Source organism: Macrobrachium rosenbergii, chromosome 13 (assembly GCF_040412425.1).
Source record: "Macrobrachium rosenbergii isolate ZJJX-2024 chromosome 13, ASM4041242v1, whole genome shotgun sequence".
Classification (NCBI taxonomy): Eukaryota; Metazoa; Arthropoda; class Malacostraca; order Decapoda; family Palaemonidae; genus Macrobrachium; species Macrobrachium rosenbergii.
In genome coordinates this window covers 53,587,021-53,605,477 of record NC_089753.1, presented here as the reverse complement: position 1 = coordinate 53,605,477, position 18,457 = coordinate 53,587,021, and the positions used below count along the sequence as shown (strand labels likewise).

The window sequence follows — 18,457 nt, the reverse complement described above, 5'->3', positions numbered from 1 at the left end:
GATCTCTTTTTTCGCATTTTCCATCACTTGTAACAGTGCATCCTAAATAATTAAAACTATCGGTGTGTTTAACTGTTTCAGCATTAATTCTTATATCTGTTCTTGGGGGGATTTCATCTTTGGAGATAACCATAACTTCTGTTTTCTTAATATTTATTGACAGACCTCTTTCTCTGCTTGACTCGTGTAAAGTACTGACTAAAGCTTGAAGTTTATCATGAGAGTCTGCAACAAGTACTGTGTCATCAGCATATCTGATATTATTAATATTGACTCCTCCAACCTTAATTCCTTCCATATCTCTGAGATCTCTCATTATCATTTCACTATATAAATTGAAGAGATCAGGTGATAACACACAACCCTGTCTTACACTCTCTCTTGATGTGCCGAGTCTCTGATTCGTCATTTTCTACTTTCACTGATGCCTCTTGATTCCAATATAAATTCTTTATCAATCTTAGATCTTTCCCATCGATATTTATCTGTTCCAATATCCTTATAAGGTCTACATGTCTAACCCGATCAAAAAGCCTTTTCATAGTCAACAAAACAAATATATAGATCTTTTTCACTTCTATTGCTCTCTCCATCAACATTCTCAAAATAAAAATTGCATTTCTTGTCCCTTTATCTCTCATAAAACCACACTGTTCATTGCCAATCTCTGGGAGTATCTTATTTCTTATTCTATTCAAAACAATCCTTAATATTATTTTTGTGATCTGACTCATGATACTGATAGTCCGGTGTTTATTGCACTCAAGTGTTCCTGGTATTTTTGGCATTGTGATAAATGTTGATTTGTACATCTGTGTTGCAGGCTCTCCATCTTCATATATTCCTTCCACTATTTCCATTAATATATCAATGATGTATTCTCCCAGAGCTACCAACATCTCTGCTGCTATTCCATCATCACCTGTTGCTTTATCGCATTTGTTTTAAAGATGCCTCTATCTCTGATCTGATTATACTTGGTCCCTCTCCGTTGTCATTGAAGTCTAGATGTTCTATTCTATCATCATCAAACAATTCTCCAATATATTCCGTCCATCTTTCCAATATTTCTTTTGACTCCATTACTATGGTTCCATCCGCTTTTAATACCAGTGCTGATACTTCTCTTCTTTAAAAGTAATTTCTTTCACCTTATCATACTTTCTCCGTTCATCCCTTTTATCCAAATCTTCTACCTCCTCACAAATCTCATCCATCCATTTCTCCTTTGCACTTGTGCATTCCCTCTTAATAGTTCTATCCAGAGCTCTATATCTATCTTCATTTTTACCCTTCTGTAGCCTTCTTTCATCCATCATTATCAAGATATCTTCTGTCATCCATTCTCTCCGAGCTCTCCTTTCTGTTGTTGGTATTATTTCATTACCTTCTCTTATTGCATTTTCCATATTTTGCCACTTTTGCTGAGGATGTTGGAGCACTGGGCCTTCCTCCTAAGCTGGTCATATCTGTTTCTTACAATTATATTATATTGGTTCTTCATTTCCTCTGTTTTCAATAATTTCAGTTGCCTCTTTGATTTAGGTGTACTCTTCCTCTGATTTTTCAACTTCACCATCACTGTTGCTACAACTGGTACATGGTCACTATTACAATCGGCTCCTGGGTAGGTTTTCACTTGCTTGACAGAGTTCCTAAATCTTTTATTGATGGTTAGAAAGTCTATTTGGTTTCTAACTCTGTCACCAGGGCTTTTCCATGTCCAGAGATGTCTTGGGTGGTGCTTAAACCAGGTGTTTGATATAATCTGTTCTCTCTCTAAGCACCAGTCTACAAATCTGTTTCCTCTCTCATTTCTTCTACCTAATCCAAAAGGCCCAACAATATCCGCTGTTCTTCCTTGTCCCACCTTCGCATTGAGGTCACAATAACCATAATTACTTCATGCTCTTTGCACTGCTCTCTTGCCTGATTTAACTCTAGATAAAATTGATCAACATCCTCTTCATCATGTTCAGATGTAGGTGCATATACTTGTATTATGCATATATTGAATGGTGTGGCTTTTATACGCACCAACAAAATCCTGTCAGATACAGCCCAATAGCCTATAAATAATGATAAATAGAAAAAAATCAACCTTCGGTCAACTTTAACTCGATCGAAATGCTCGAAAAATGCAATCGTAAGCCAAAATTCTTACATTCTAGTAACAATCAATCCTTTACCTTCATTTTGCAACAAACGGAAAGTCTCTGGCACAATATTTCCATTTATGGTGAATTTTTAAACCTCATTCAGCTCACTGAACTGCTGGAGAGATGGACACCTGTGAAGCTTTTTTTTTTTTTTGTTTTTGCAGTCTGACACTTTTGAACTGGCAATGGTGAGTGCTCAGTGTCACCTATTCTTCCTAGCAGTTATCTGTCTGCTCTGCACAGGGCCAGGTCTTCTTGCCTGATCCTCTTCCTTTAGTCCATTTGTCTGTTTTAAATGTTCACTACATGTATTGCATGTTAGTAAATGTCACTCTGCGTGTTTTGGATCCCATGGGCCCTGATCTCTTCCCAGGTACAGTACATGAGTTGGGGGACAAATTTATTTCCAACGCTATCTGGACAGCAATTATGAATTAACTTGGGTGCATCATCTGCCACATTCACAACTGCTCATTCCACTTCCCAACCCAAATCTTATCATCACAGAGTTCACTTCAACCCGTGCCAGAGGTCTGCTACATCAACCACGTCATCAGCAGACTTCAGGCATCCTCTAGAGGTCTTGCCCATATTCTCATAAAAATTGCTCTGCTTCCCAGCCTTGTAGTTCCCAACCACCCTTTCATACTGAAGGTCCTGGGAAATCCAGTTTCAAGCCACCCAGGAGAGGATACTGTAGATAATGCCCTGTCGACCCCTCTGTCCTCTCCTCTCTAGCTTAGGGGTTGCTTTCATAGGTTTTGGAGGATCTGAGAGCCTATTGACACAGAGCCTTGGATGCTGGAAACTATCTGCTATTCCTTGAAGTTGCTTTCCCCCAGCCCCAATCTTGGTCTTATCTAACTGCCTTTTCTTAGTCTTAGAAAACAACAAGAATATTTCTGATCTCTCTTGTCATTTTGGCAGATCTATTACTGAGTTTGAGAAACTTCCAAGTTGGGACTTGACCTTGGTGCTTTGCAACCTTACCAGGCCTCTCTGTGAGCCTCTGTCTTATGCCTCACCTTTGGATTTATTGCTTCAGAATGTGCTCCTGATTGCTTTGGCCTCCTTTCATGGTGTCAGTAAGCTCCTATGCTCCCTTTTAGGCAGTGTCACCTTCTAGTTGCTTGTCCTCAGTGGGTCTCACTTTTTTCCCCCCAGAGTTTGTTGACAAGATTTAGTCTTATACCAGAGACTGATCTCTCTTCCATTCTTTGTCATTTCTGCCTCACCGCCTCCTTCCTAAGACAACCTTCTATCCCGGGGGAGCCTTCAAGCCATGTCTACAGAGAGTTGTTTTGCCCCCTCCTCTTATTGTTTGTTCCAGCACACAAGTTGTCAGAATCATCCTATTGCTAAGAAGGCTGTCTCTTGGCTAAAGCAAGTTAACTCATAGGATTATGTTGATGTGCCTTGAGACCTTTCTATGTTCAAGATCAAAGCTCATGAGGTTGGCCCCCCTCTCCTTCTTACAAAACTTACAGTTTAACTTGGAGCTACTTACCATACTTAAAGCAGACCCTTAGCACTGTTAGAATAATTTGCAAGATTTTCCAATTTTGGCAATTTATGAGTAACTCAGCAAACAGAAAACTTTCATCTATTCTGACAGTGCTATGTTTCTGCTTTAAGTAGGTAAGTAGCTCCAAGTTAAATTGTAAGGCTGGGAAAAGGGAGGGGGTAAACCTCAAGAGCCTTATCTTGAGAACAGAAAGATCTCAAGACACATCAACATAATCCTATGAAATCACTTGCTGCAGCCATGAGACAGCCTTCTTGGAAACAAGATGATTCTGACAACTAAATGTGTGCTGGAGTAAATAATTAGGGGAAGAAGGCAACACAACTCTGATGTAGATACAGTATTAAATTAATTTGTATACACTCGCTATGGAACTTTCATACATTTTTCATTATTTTTGTGTTCTCCTGGATTCTCATCAGATAATGATACTAATTATGACTATATCTAGTTGTCAGTGTAAGTGACAAATGGCAAACATAGTATGTTTACCCATGGTACAGCATTTGGTTTTACAAAGGCTTAAGGAAGGCTCTTTTAGCACTAACTTTATATTACATACATTATTACCAGAATTTTTATAATAAGATTTTAACACAGTCATGTGCTATGAGTAACAGTAAATGGAACTGCCCAGCCTATACCACATGTTTTTTGTTCCCTATGAATAATATCTATAGATAAAGAACATCACTTTGCTAGCAATAGCACCCAAAACCTATGCTATAGCCAGATGGACATCCTGCTCCCTTGTTTTGGAGGCCGACTCATCTCGTGAATATACACCTAAACCTGAATTAATGTCAAAATTTTAGGGATTCACTTTACACAGAGTTGATCTACATGCTGATACAGTATATACAATATTATCATCATTCTATGGTAATGTACTGTACACTTGCAATATTCAATACTGTGTTGCTATATAAAAGTAAAAGTTTGTTCATTATTACTTGCTTTGTTACTGTATAACCTGTTAAAATATGGAATAAATTTTATGAGCAGATATAAATGAAATCATGAGGTGAAAACTATCAACCTGCACATTTCTAAATAATATTTCTTCTGCATAATTCCAGAAGCTATCAGACCTTGGTCAATAAAGACTTATTCTTATCCTTAATGCTTCATAAAGTTTCAATTGTCCCTATTCTTTGACCTTCCAGACATTTGATAAGTAGCAGATGACTGCAAATTCAGAAAATAATACTGGCTAAACATGATTGCTAGTACTGTATACAGTAGAATATACTAAATATATCCAATTCTTATAACATGTTCTGTACCTGTCCTACTAGTATAGTATGTGCTAAATACATCCAATTCCTATTGTTCTGTACCTGTCCTGCTTGAGGGAAAAGACAAATGACTTTACTCTCTTTTTTTAAATCTCATCAGTGCTCCTTGCATGACTGTTGGGTTCAGCTACTCCATGGGGATTTGTTACGATCCTTTTATCTTTCTGTAACCATAGGACACACAACACTTATGGTGTCATCTTCAAGAGCATTTTGCCATTTGTCGTCCCCACATCACAATATGAAGGAGACCTTAATTTTTCCAGATTCTCTCTCAACTCCTTCTCTGAGTTATCTTCCAGGCAGCTTATATCAAGAATAAGCCCTTCTCCACCATTTTTTTTATTAATGTCACATTACGTCCCCTGGTTCTTAACCTCACTTGTACCAGGTCACATCTTAGGTATCTGTTTACATTGAAAAGGGTTAATCAGGACTATATCTAAATCTCCCTACACAGGCTTTTGACCAGTATAATGCCCACCTCCTTCCTAACAAGGACCCTGACTGATTCTATTTTCTAATTTCCATGACTGTATAGAGGCATTCTCCTGAGTCTATTCTGACCACCTTCCCAGTGACTGGCTTCCTAAAAGCTGACCATATGTTTGCCATTAAGTCTGATAAACTACAGATAACCGTAATTATCGGTTTTTTCCTGGCTGCTACCTGAGATGCTTGCTGCATCATAGCTGAAACTTGTGGTGGTTCCCCAGTATTTTGGAAGTTGAGATTTTCTTGATGACAACAAAATGAGGATGGATAAGTTGTGACTACAGGCAGTCCCCGGCTATCAGCAGGGTTCCGTTTCTGAGGGTGTGATGATAACCGAAAATTGCCGCTAACCGAAAATTGGCGATTTAGGCAATTTTTGGGGGTTATTGGCACCGAAAAGCACCGATTTTCAGTTATCAGCGCCTCTGTTAGGTATGTATCAGCGCCAATACCCAATTATTGGCGCCGATAAGCAGAAATCTGCGATTTTCGGCGCCGAAAATTGCCGATTTTTGTCGCTAGACAAGCCCCATAAAACCAGATCGCTGTTAACCGAGCCCGCCGTTAACTGGGGACTGCCTGTATAGAGGATGGCATGGCTGATTTTTCTGGCTCTGAAGAAATCAAAGAAATACTAAGTCCATGTACAGGTACCTGACACTCACTATTAATATAAATTTACCTCTTTCCAAATTGGTCCAGTAACTCACTAAGGCCTGCCCACACACTCCTGCAGATTATTATTATTATACTGTATTTTATTATTATTATTATTATTATTATTATTATTATTATTATTCAGTTTAACTAGACCAGAGTTGCATTGCTAGACTCACACAAGGCTTACCCAAAGGATCTGTCATCAACTGGAGATAACATTTGGAAGAAAGTAAAGTTAAGGAAGTTGTATAATTAAAACGAAGACTGGAGGTTGCTGATGAAAAGTAAAAGGAAAAAACCAGTGCAGCTGGGGCCAAAGGAACAGCAAAGAACTATTATGCAACCTAATAAGGAAGTGATAAAAGATGAAATGAATACTGACATGGCTAAAAAATTGTGAGAAAATGTATTATGCTTGAAAACAACTATCAGGCAAAAGACCTGGGAAATTCTGAGCAGAGCTGCAGCATCTATGCAGACTCACAAAATATGAGGCAAATGAATTATACCTGTTGTTCCAGGTGGTGCATGCACTGTTGGACTACTACACTTTTGTCTGTCAGACTGTGATTCTTGGGGCATTCGAGACTGGGAATGTCAGCAAATATTTGATAGTTTGATAGAACCATATATAACTATTGTATAATGATCAAGGAAGAACTAAATACCTCAGCTTTAACATTTTTCCCAAATACACAAACTTTTCCAAGTAAATCATTTACATGAACAAAGACAAGTATTAAGTAATAACTCCTACAAAATTCAGATGGAAATAGAAGTCAATATTTATTTTACAAATGAATAATCAATATAGAAAAGGTATATGACTAATCATGAATTAAGACAGTTATGGAAATATATGTGCTTGATAACAAATTAACCTTTTGAGATTCTGACCATGTCATTTGCAGTCATACAAATGTCAACCCTTGAGGTTCTGATGACTTCAAATGATCTCATCTGTGGAAAATTTTGGCTTTCTTCAACTTTTCATACCTGTACTGACTTTTATATTTGTTATATTTTCCATTTTTTACCAAAACCAACAAAATAAAATTATTTAATTTCAAACTGACAATGTAACCACCATTATACTTGAAAAATATACTGCAAGTGATAGTGAAAAATATACTGCAAGTGACAGAACAGAAAAACACTGCTTTGTCCATAGTCAGTCTGAGTATGATTTGCCACAGTACCCTCCTCTGAATCTCAATGGGTTAAACTAACAGTTAATGTGTACATGTATACTCGTTGTAAGTTTCAATAAAATTAGTGACTTGAACAAAAAATTTGTTTGGTATGCTTACTCATTTTTGATAAGCTCTAATCTTTTAACAATCTCTTTTCCTGAGAACTTCTTCTTTTAAGAAATTCATAAGCATCTCGATACCCCATATTATATAAGCTTTCCAAGTCCTCAACTGGTGGTGGTAACAAAGCACGTACAAATCGCATTAAATTTCTTGGCGTTATAGATATACACTCATTTGCTAGTGTTACATAAAATGGATATCTGATATCATCAACCGGACAAATGTCTACCACTCCATTAAATGGACTTATTGTAACTGTAGGCTGATTTGTAGTGGGCAAATTATTTGTGAAGCCTCCATCCATTACCTTTCCTCCACGAAATATAGGAAGTGTAACACCTGAGAAAACTGGGATAAAACAAGAGCACAAGAGGCATGAAATTAAATCTTCTCTTGATTCCCAATTAGATATCAAAATGTTGTGAGTTGAGTTTTCTAACTTGCTAAGTGAAACAAATAAACGATCATTGGCCATAACATGAGCATCTGGAGGCAGGGCTTCAAGAGCTGTTCGAAGATAATCTTCAATTTTGAAATTTGGGTTAAAAGGACCCATTGCCCATTTATGAGCTTCTACAGCTGTTAGCATGAAACTCTGTCTAATTTTTTCTGTTGGAACATTGCAGGCTATACATGCTGCCAAAACAGCTCCAGCTGATGCACCTGCTAGATTTGCCTTTTCTAAAAGCTGTGGCCAGAACTGCTGCAAACATTCAACTGCACCAAGTTGGTATATACCCAAGAAGCCTGAACCTGACAGCGACACACAAGCTCCCCTAAAATATATCAAATTCTGTAACAATCATAGAACTTGAAAAGTAAGAATTATTCTACCATACCTGTTTCCTCTAATGTTGCATTTTGCATGGCACCAAAGAAAATATTATGTAATTCAAATTGTAATAACTCTGTAAACCTAAATGACAGAGAGGTTCACACAGTTAATAATGAACCATGAACTATGCATTACTTATTTATTTGAAAGCTAACATAGCCTTATTTACCTAAGTACACTATGTTAATAGTGACAAGCATTAAGAAATGAATGTGTTGAACTTAGTAAAACCTTTTTAATGTAATATTTTACAAGACTGTATGTTCAACTGAACAGTAAGGCTTCTCTTAAACATCCTGCATTATGAGTCACTGAAAAACCACTTAAAATTAAGAGTACCTTTGTAAAGTTGAAAGGATATTATTTTAAATAGAGTACACTGTATAACAGAATATGGATTAGTACTGTACAGTATTATCCTGTCTTTCTGCTCCATCTTTATCATGTTAATACAAATACTACATCATATGCACATTAACCTCTAACTCTCTTTTAAAACTCTACACCACTGTATTTTTGGTGGTCTGGTCACATTAGTTCTTCTATCTAATACAACACAGTAGAGCATTTTTCTTTCACAAGCAAGAAAAAGACCTATTAAATGGTAATGCTAGTGCACCATCTTGAAGAGGAAGGCTGTGTTAGCATTACTCTACTAAAAAGTATAAAACTTTTGAGCATTTGTATATATGCATATACAGTACTTAACAATAAAAAACACCAAAAGATTAGAACCCTACAACTTTTCACATAACTGTTAATGTTTCTGAATCACACAACCCCATAAATTTTACTACAGCTTCATCTGCAATTGTAAGAGGGAGCAAGCCATTAGAAATTGTTGAAACTATCAGCAGGGTACCAGTGTCAATTACTGAAAGATGTGAGCTAGCCCCAAAATGAGGTAGGCAACCAGTTCACTCACTCAGACCACACAATTCTGACAAAAATGATAAAATGGGTTCAGAGGTGGGTTCAAAATATATGGAAAAACTTTGTTTTTTGAACTTTAAAATTGTTCCTGCTCAACATCTACATCATAGGTATGTTGGCCACACTTACTAAGGATGGAGCAGGTTCAAATGTCCTCCACAAAAAGCCTGTTAAAAGAGACAGTGGCATCATCTTACAAGCTCTAATAAGATACAAATGAGAGTGGTGGCATCATCTTAAAAGCACATCAGAACTGCAGTACAAAAAAATTCTTAGTTACTTGATGCCAATCAGTTACTGCTGTTTCACTATTATATGGTGGTAACATCAATTTTATCTTACAAGTGTTATGACTTGCAACACAAGCCTTTGACATAAGACATTCATGAAAAACTCTTGGAGAAGGAATGTTGGCTGGAAACAAAGCTTGTGTAAGATTACAAGACAAGAAATCTAAGCATATGGATGACGCCACATGATAGATTAGTCATTATAATGACTTGACTGACAAATAACTGACAGAAAAGTGAATAGCAGAAGTAAGCGGAGTGGTTGCCTTCCCACTCTCCGTAACCGCAGATAATATCCCTACATTACTGCTTTCACAAATTTGAAAGATCTGCTTGTCCACCAATAGCAAATAAAACCTATGTATAAAAACTTGGGTTTGAATATTTCCTAAGAAAAAACTAACATAACACTGATAATCAAAGAAAATTGAAGTATATGCATAAATAGCTATATGTATTTGCACTTTTCTTACGGAAAAAGCAACACTGTTTTGTCATTCAATTTTTCATATTTTCCTTCTTACAATTACAGCTTTTTACATTGTAATAACTAGCTAATTTACCTAGGTGTGCTATGGCCAAAAAACGAAGACTATTGCAATTAATTTTTTGATAAATTTGGGGGGGGGAAGTGCAAAATTTTCTCGTATCTTGTGATTTCTACGAATTATTTCATCACCTATATAATGGTTATTTTTGGGGATTTGTTTATGCCATTGTATAGCATATTTATTCAGCTACAAAATGAAACAAAATTGAGCGGTCTACTTTGAAAATTGTCAGAGATATGCATCTTTGAACAAATAAAGGTATAAACATTTTTACGCTTAACGCTCGAGTCACCGCCACTGCCCACAGACATAATTGTTTATAAGAGTCATAAGCGAAAGGGTTAACATAATATATGCTTTTAGCATTTAAGATCTATGATATAACTTTTCATATATTTATTTTTAAATAAACAAGTACAGTATTATAATGATTAACACACAAGCTGTTTACACTTACACTAAGTTTATGTCTGAGTCACTCTTAGTAGATTAGAGTAGGTGAAGCTTACCAAACTTGAGCCATATGAAAAAACCTTTTACAAATTTAAATTTTTATAAAATAATTTATTATTTCAATACTTACCAACTATTAGGATAGCTACTAAAACTTGTTCCCATAAGTATTTGTCAAACATGAAAAATGTAGACAATTAGCTGAGATCCCATAAAACAGTTACAGTCTAGTTCATCTGCCCCCAGCAGGAGGTTGGTATTGAAATAAATTGTAAAAATTTCTATTATTTACAATGAACCTTACTAAATATTAAGATAGCTGAATACCATACAGTCAACCACCAGTGTTCGCAGGGGATAAGGACCACACCCACTTGCAAATACTGAAAATCTACAAATACTGAAACCCTCCCTCTAAAAACACTTATAACATCTTATTTTAGTAGTTCAAACACCAAATGTATTAAATTATCATCCTACACCAAATATACCTTAAGCTATCATCTAAAACACTTTAATATCATTTCAAAATCATCTTACAACATTACCCTTAAAAATATATGGCTTACAGCTAAATGTGAAAACTATTCAAGTAGCCCTATATATTCAGGTAGATCCATTTTCTCTAATACAGTATTGAAACAGTCCCATTTTCTTGTTAACAGTACACAGAGGAAACACTGGGAAGTTCTGTACTGTACAGTACCTAAATGTTTAATATGCATAAAAAAAAATATTTTATTGATATTTTTTGCTGTGTTTGCATTAGTATTAATATTTAAAAATTAGTAAATCACATTTTATCATAAAAAAATGTATTTAGTTATGAAAATAACATGAAAATACAGAAATTAGTGGAAATTTCTTGATGAAAAAATCCACGAATTACCAAATTCGGGGATAAGTTCCACAGAAAAATCCACTAATAGGTGAAGCCACGAATCCTGAACCACAAATGGGCAGGGGTCGACTGTATTGTAAAGGTGGGTTAGTGCAGCTATCTAAAATAATTCCCAACCCAGATACACTAAGCTTCTAACAAGAAACTTAAAACATTCCTTTCCTTACTTTCTGTAGCATTCTTCCTGGAGTACTGCCACCAGATTGGTGGATCCGCACAAGGTTGTAAGACCCTAGGGTACGACTCCTGGAAGGACCCTTACGGGGGGTTTGCTACTTCCAGAGAAGTTGAGGTAATGAGGATCCTGTGCCTCAGTATGACAAGCCCAAAAGGCAGCAAATTAAAATAACCACCAATAGGTTTAAAGGTACACTCCTATACACAACAGTGTACCTTCTTGACTGGACAAAGAAGTATGTCTTCTTTCTTACTACAGTAATACCAAAGACAGTGAAACAGGAATGTTTACTGTCTAGGTAAAGCCTTTGACTTAAAATTATCATTTGCTCTGAAACTAGGTAGAAATGATAAAACTGCATTCCTGCCCATAAAACCTACCTTTCAAGAGAATGCTGCGGCTCATTGACCTGTTTGGCTGTCACTAAAACACCTAGAAAGATTGTCTTCTTAGTTGAAAATTTAAGAGGAATTGACTGCAAAGGTTCAAAATGTTCCTTCATAAGATATTCAAGAACTTCAAGTTCCAAGAGAGAGAATGCTTAGGTATTGAAGGAACTTCACTTTCAATTGATCTAATGGCTTTCATGTCAAGGTCATGAGAAATATGCAGGTATTAATAATATGTCTAAGAATAAAATAAAACACTGACTTATAACCTTTCATAGCTTCTACCAACAAGCCTTTGCATACCTCAGAAAGCAGAAAAATTTAATAAATTTACCTATTTATTTACAGGTGCAAGAAATTCCTCTGGAAAGGCACCATGTACAAGTAAACCACCTACTGTTGCTGACATTGACATTTGATAGACTTTCTTCTGGACTTACGTCTTAACCCTTAAGGGACGGCATAATTTATCAATGTGCAGCACCCCAGACTGGGGAAACTTTGAGGTCGGCAAAATAAAAAAAAATCACATCAATGGAAAGAGAATGACACGTACATTTACACTGTATAAATAAAAAAAATTCTAAAAAATTTTCCCTACCTTCCACGAGAAGTTGAAAATGACTATTTACAACCCCTTGTTGGGCCTCATTCACAAGACAATCATAAATTTTACCAACTTATATGCTTTTTCTAATAAATAAATTTATTATATTTTGTAAAATTATCATTACTGCTCACACAATATCAAAACAGATATGCAAAAAATTTGTTACCGCTTTTATTTCTTATTTGTTGGAAAATATTCACGTTTATTTATGAGAAGAAAGATTCAGTAACATTTTTTTCCTTTTACATGCACTTTCTAATATTTCTTTGCAATTTTCTTTGTAAAATTACATTTACAACTGACATACTATCGTAAGAGACAAAAACAAAAAACAACAGCAACCCCTTTGCATATTTACAAGCAAATTTACAAAAAGACTCATGTGAGAGAGAGATGCAGTACTTTCCCCCTTCAAGTCAGAAGCATTACTGGTGGCTGAAAAGACGCCTGTGGCAACACTGGTACAATTCTCAGGTCAGTATAAAAGTTGCCATTAGTGAATTTATAACATACAGAAGTATTGGCACCTCTCTCTCGCCTCATTCTTACCATATCAGTGGTGCGTGATATTGTTTTACACTCAGGCTCAATCAGTTCACCTCCCCAATCCTGTTTTACTTCACACTGAGGCTCAATCCGTCCTTTAAGGGTTAAATCTGTCTAGAGACCTCCAAAGCCTCCAGCTCATAAGAGACTGTTGATAGTCTCCAGGCGGTTAGTGGAAGCAGGTGGGAGACTTTGGTAGAACCTTAGATACAGAGGCTGCTTGAGCAGGTCCATTCTCAATTGGAGCAGTCTGGGAAAATCAATGGCCAAAGCAGGAGGTCAGGGAAAACATTCCCTCTGAGGCTACCAAGGAGCTACGAGTCATTCTGATGCAGTAGGACATCCTCAGCTTGTTCAGAACTTTACTGAGGATTGCAAAAGGAGGAAAGGCATAAACATCCACACTGGACCAATCTTGGAACATTGTGTCAACAGCCCAAGTGTGAGGGTCCTGGAATGGGGCACAGCAGTTCAAAACTTGTACTGAGGGCTGTCGCAAACAGGTCCACTATCGGACACCCAGTTTCAACAGAGCCTAGAGACCACTCAGTACAACTTGATCTGTTCTGCTTAACTAATCTGCTAAAATATTAACCTTCCCTAGAACAAGCCAGGAACTAGGACAATGTTCCTGGATTCTGTCCACACAAGAAGTTTCCCAAAGGAATGTTGGAAATGTGACAAGAAGGGAGTCTGGTTGAGAGGACCTGTCCCTTAATTGCCTTAGGTACACCTGAACAGGGCAGTACTACAAATTTCTTTTGGGAGGCCATGTGACCCAAGGGAGAGACCCAGTGCTTGGCTGCTAAGGGCCTTAAGCATTGAAATCTTACAAGCAGCGACAGAAAATTGTTGACCCGTTTCTCCGTTGGGAAAAGTCAAAATGTCAGAGAGTCTGTCCTGATCTCTAGGTATGTGATTGATTGCAATGGAGATAAAAATGAATTCTTGTTAATTACAAGATTCGCCAAGCTTCTTGTACTACAAAGAAAAATATCCTTTGCCCTAAGAATCCCCTCTAGAGAAAAAATGACTTCTTGTTAATTACAAGATTCGCCAAGCTTCTTGTACTAAAAAGAAAAATATCCTTTGCCCTAAGAATCCCCTCTAGAGACCCAGCCAAGGCTAGCCAGTCATCCAGGTATATGAGAATTTGGATGCCTAATAGATAACACCATCTTCCTAATGGAGCCAGGACTCCTGTGAAAGCCTGTGAAGCTGTATTTAGTCCAAAAGCAAAGAGCTTTGAAATGAAAACTCTGTCTTCAAAAAAAATTGGAGGAACTCTTGAGACCCAGGGTGAATAAGTATGTGAAAGTATGTTATCTTGCATGTCAACAGAGATCATACAAACTTGTTGAGACTGTAACCATCAAGGATTGGCCTCCAACCCCCTGAAGCCTTGGGAACACAGAACAGATGGTTGTAAAATCCTGGAGACAAATTCATCACCTACTCTATTGTTCACTTGTCCAGGAACAAACTGATCTCCTGTTGCAAAATCAGGAACTTTTCCAGATGATGCAGGTAAGAAGGGAACGCTAATGGAAGAGCAGAGAGAGGTGGAAGTGACATGAACGGAATCACATAATCCTCCCTCAGTACCTTTACCTACCTTGGACCCATCCCTAGATCCTTACAGACATGCTGGAAATTGATCAAGTAGCCCCTGATTGGGATCTGAGGACAGTTCTACTCAATTCTTGCTACCTTTTCAAGGTTTACCCTTTCCTTTGAAGGATTGTGCAAAACGAGAGGGCTTCTGGAACGACAGAGACTGGAGTAGGAGCCTGATGTTTCTGAGCAGCTCTATATGCCTGGGCTAAGTATTCCATATACTCTACAGTTAATATATCCTCCAGAATGGTTTGAAACACCTCAGGACTAAGCAGAGGACCCAAGAGATGTTCAAAAACAAGCAGCTGCTTTCTAAGATGATGAAACTTGACATGTCAAGAAAGAGCAAAGTTGTTCACAATACTTAAGAACTGCACTGGTAAATGCATGAGCTGCTTCACCCGAAGCATCAGTACAGCCTCAAAGCACCCAGGAAAACCTAAAGCTTCAGTGAACTTACAATCTCCTTTAAGGGAAAGGAATTTTTAAAATTCATTTAAGGATTTTGCTACAGTGCTCAAAGAAAATTCAGCAAAAGATAACACCTCCTCCAGGTGAAAGAGAGAGAGTTGAAGAGATTCTGCTTCAAAACAAGGCCAAACAACCTCCCCTGTACCCAAACCTCTACAAGTCATAGGGTCTAGAAGAGCAAAGAAACTAGCACCTTTCAACAGGAGAAGGATATATAGGAGGCATAGGCCCTGTATCATAAAAAGATACCCTATAAGTTTTCATAAAAGGAGGGATTACAAAAGAAGCATTTCTAGAACTCTCCTTGTGTGCTAGCGAATGAACAGTTACATCAAGTTTAGCCTTAACCAAATCCATACGGGATTATTTTATACATGCGACTGCAGAAGCAGCTCTATGGCTTCAAAGAAAGAACGTCATTCAACAGGAGCAAATTCTGTAAAAAGCTCAGGAATAAGGAAGTTCTTTGCTTAAAAAATTTTTAAAACCTGAAGGAAGTCTCAGAATCATTGTTGTCATCATCAAGACTGCCAGGTGTATCCATGGCTGTAGAAAAGGGATTTTGACAAAGGAAAAATCTATTTCTGAGGGAGGCCCTGTGTCACCTGGTGAAATTCCCTACTAACACGAATTTCTAGGTATAAATATTGCTAAATATACCAGAGAAAAATGCTATCAGGAATGCTGGGGTTACTACCCCCAGATTGAGCATCTATAATGAAAATAGATGTCGGTATGGGTAAGGGTGAGTGGAGCTATCACTGCTGCAGAACCACACTCTGAAGACATCCCAATGACAAAACCCCCGGAAGAGCGGAGAGCCGACCCAGCTCCCTCACTCACCCGCCCGCCCGACAGCGACCCCAGCACCATCTGAACTCATTCCAGGCTAGCCCCATCCCCAGGCTTGGTATGCCTGTGCAGGGGGGGAAAGCTAGGACCTGGGAGGGTCACCGGGTGACACAGGGCCTCCCTCAGAAATAGATTTTTCCTTTGTCAAAATCCCTTTTCTGAGCTCATCCCTGTGTCACCCGGTGAAATCGTAACAGAGAATCATACCAAGACTGTGGAGATGTAAGAAAACAATTATTTAAGGTGATCATGCATAAAAACACGTACTATAAGAAAATAAGTTTAATTATTTCTCATGAGTAATTCAGAACATCATAACAAGGGAAATTAGAAAAAATAGTTAGGCTAAGCTTATGTAAACATACAATTTGACATGAAAACATAAAGTATGGCAAAAAACATGAGAGGAGGTACCAAATTAAGGAGTACAAAATTACAGAAGTACCTCAAGACTTAAACCTACAAAACAGCACACATCAAAAACACAATCACAATAAACATCAAAAAAGGCCAACAATTTCAAGCATTATTTAAATTTAGGAGCCAGGCAGTGAGGTATGATTGGCCCAGGAAAACTGGTAGGGCAAATAAATGAGGCAGGCGGGCGGGGAAAGGATAAGGTAAAGGAAAATTTTAAGGTGGGGGATGACACTCCCAACAGCCACCATGGGAAATTTCAGAGCTTCAAGTTTTTTTAAAGTAGTGGCGTTTAAACACTAATGGAGATTTCCACCCGTGTATTTTGTTAATTCAGCAAAATCCATATTATGAAAATAATTGGTAGAGGTAGCTACCACTCGGATATCATGAACCTTGGGAACTGAATCCGGGTTAGCTTGTTTAATGAAGTATAAGATTTGCTGTCTTATAGCTTTTAAAGAAAGTGTTCCACCTTTTTCCCTGATAAAAAGAGGACCAGACAAACACTGAGAAGTTCTTTGCAAGTAAGCCCTCAAGGTAGCGACTGGGCACAAAGACAGGTCTTGTGGAAGAGGGACCACCTTCCAAGGAGACCACCTTTCTTGAGGGTCTTCGTTTTTTGCTAGGAATCTATGATCTGGGGAAAGCAGAACTTCTCCTGACGGGAGGAAATCTATGTGATCAACACCTCTGGAGAGAGCAGACAGTTCTGAGATTCTGGCACCTGAAGCTAAACTAATTAGGAATAAAGTCTTCCTTAACAGATCTAAATAAGAGCATTGGGCATTATTAATATCTGAGGCTAATTTCAGAACGTCGTTAAGGAACCAGGTAACCGAATGTGGGCGTGTTACCGGCCTTAAAACGAGCACATGCTCTAGGAATGGAAGAAAAGTATGAGTCAGTTAGGTCAATCTTGAAGCCATGCAAAAACACCTTTCTCAAAGCTGATTTTGCTGTAGTGATAGTGGCCGGGCTAGGCCTTTTCAAACAATCTAAAGAAGGTTATCGCTAAATTAGTGGTCATAGTTTGAGCTTCAGATGCTTTCAGAAAAGATGCCAACTTCTTGACTGCTGAGTCATACTGTCTGAGAGTAGAATCTCTCTTATCGGATTCAATAAACAGAGTATTAACAGGGTCAATATTTGCCCCCTTTGGGCAGCAAACTTCATAAAGTCCATAAAGCCAGGGCATTCAGAATTTTTGAGGAAGCTGACACAGGCTTTGTTTGTACTATCTGAGTCAGCCTGGGTCTGGGTATCTGATGACACCGCAACTTGAGTTCCAGGAGAAGTGGAAACCAGTTGCTCTTTGGCCAATTGGGGCTACTAGGGCTACTTGACCCTTGAATGACCTGAGCTTGTGTAAGACTTTCATCAGCATGTTTATTGGGGAACAGATAGATTCTCTCACAACTGTTCCAATCTATGGACATTGCATCTGTGGCGTAAGCTTGAGGATCTAGATTGGGAGCCACATAACAAGGGAGTTTGTGATTGCTTTCCGTGGCAAACAGGTCTACCTGAAGTCCCGGAACACGATGGCAGATCCAGTTGAAGGAGTCCTTGTCTAGGGATCATTCTGACTCCAGCGGAGTCGACCTGGACAGAGAATCCGCCACTACGTTCCGCACTCCCGCCAGATGGGTAGCTGACAAATGCCAGTTGTGTTTGTCCACCAGGGAGAAGATGGCTAACATCACCTGGTTTATCCGGCTCGATTTGGACCCGCCCCTGTTTATGCAATGAACTACTACGGCACTGTCCAACACCAGCCTGATGTGGATCTGGTTGGCGGGACGAAGCTTTTTCAGGGTTAGAAACACTGCCATTGCTTCCAAAGTGTTTATATGGAACTGTTGAAACATGGTAGACCATGTCCCTTGTACCTTTTGTTTTGGTGAGTATCCTCCCAGCCGCTAATGAAGCGTCTGTGTGGATTACCAGAGCCGGAGGGG

General features: G+C 38.2%; 1 protein-coding gene across 1 annotated transcript in view; it reads right to left on the bottom strand.

The window, feature by feature from the left end:
- Positions 1-1,456: 1,456 nt before the first annotated feature.
- The window catches only part of LOC136845315 (patatin-like phospholipase domain-containing protein 4), a 157,290-nt gene continuing 140,289 nt past the window's right edge, over positions 1,457-18,457 (bottom strand). Inside the window, exon 4 of the mRNA XM_067115530.1 lies at positions 1,457-8,229. Coding sequence (XP_066971631.1) covers positions 7,464-8,229 — 766 coding nt within the window. The 3' untranslated portion in view covers positions 1,457-7,463. The remainder of the gene's footprint in view (positions 8,230-18,457) is intronic.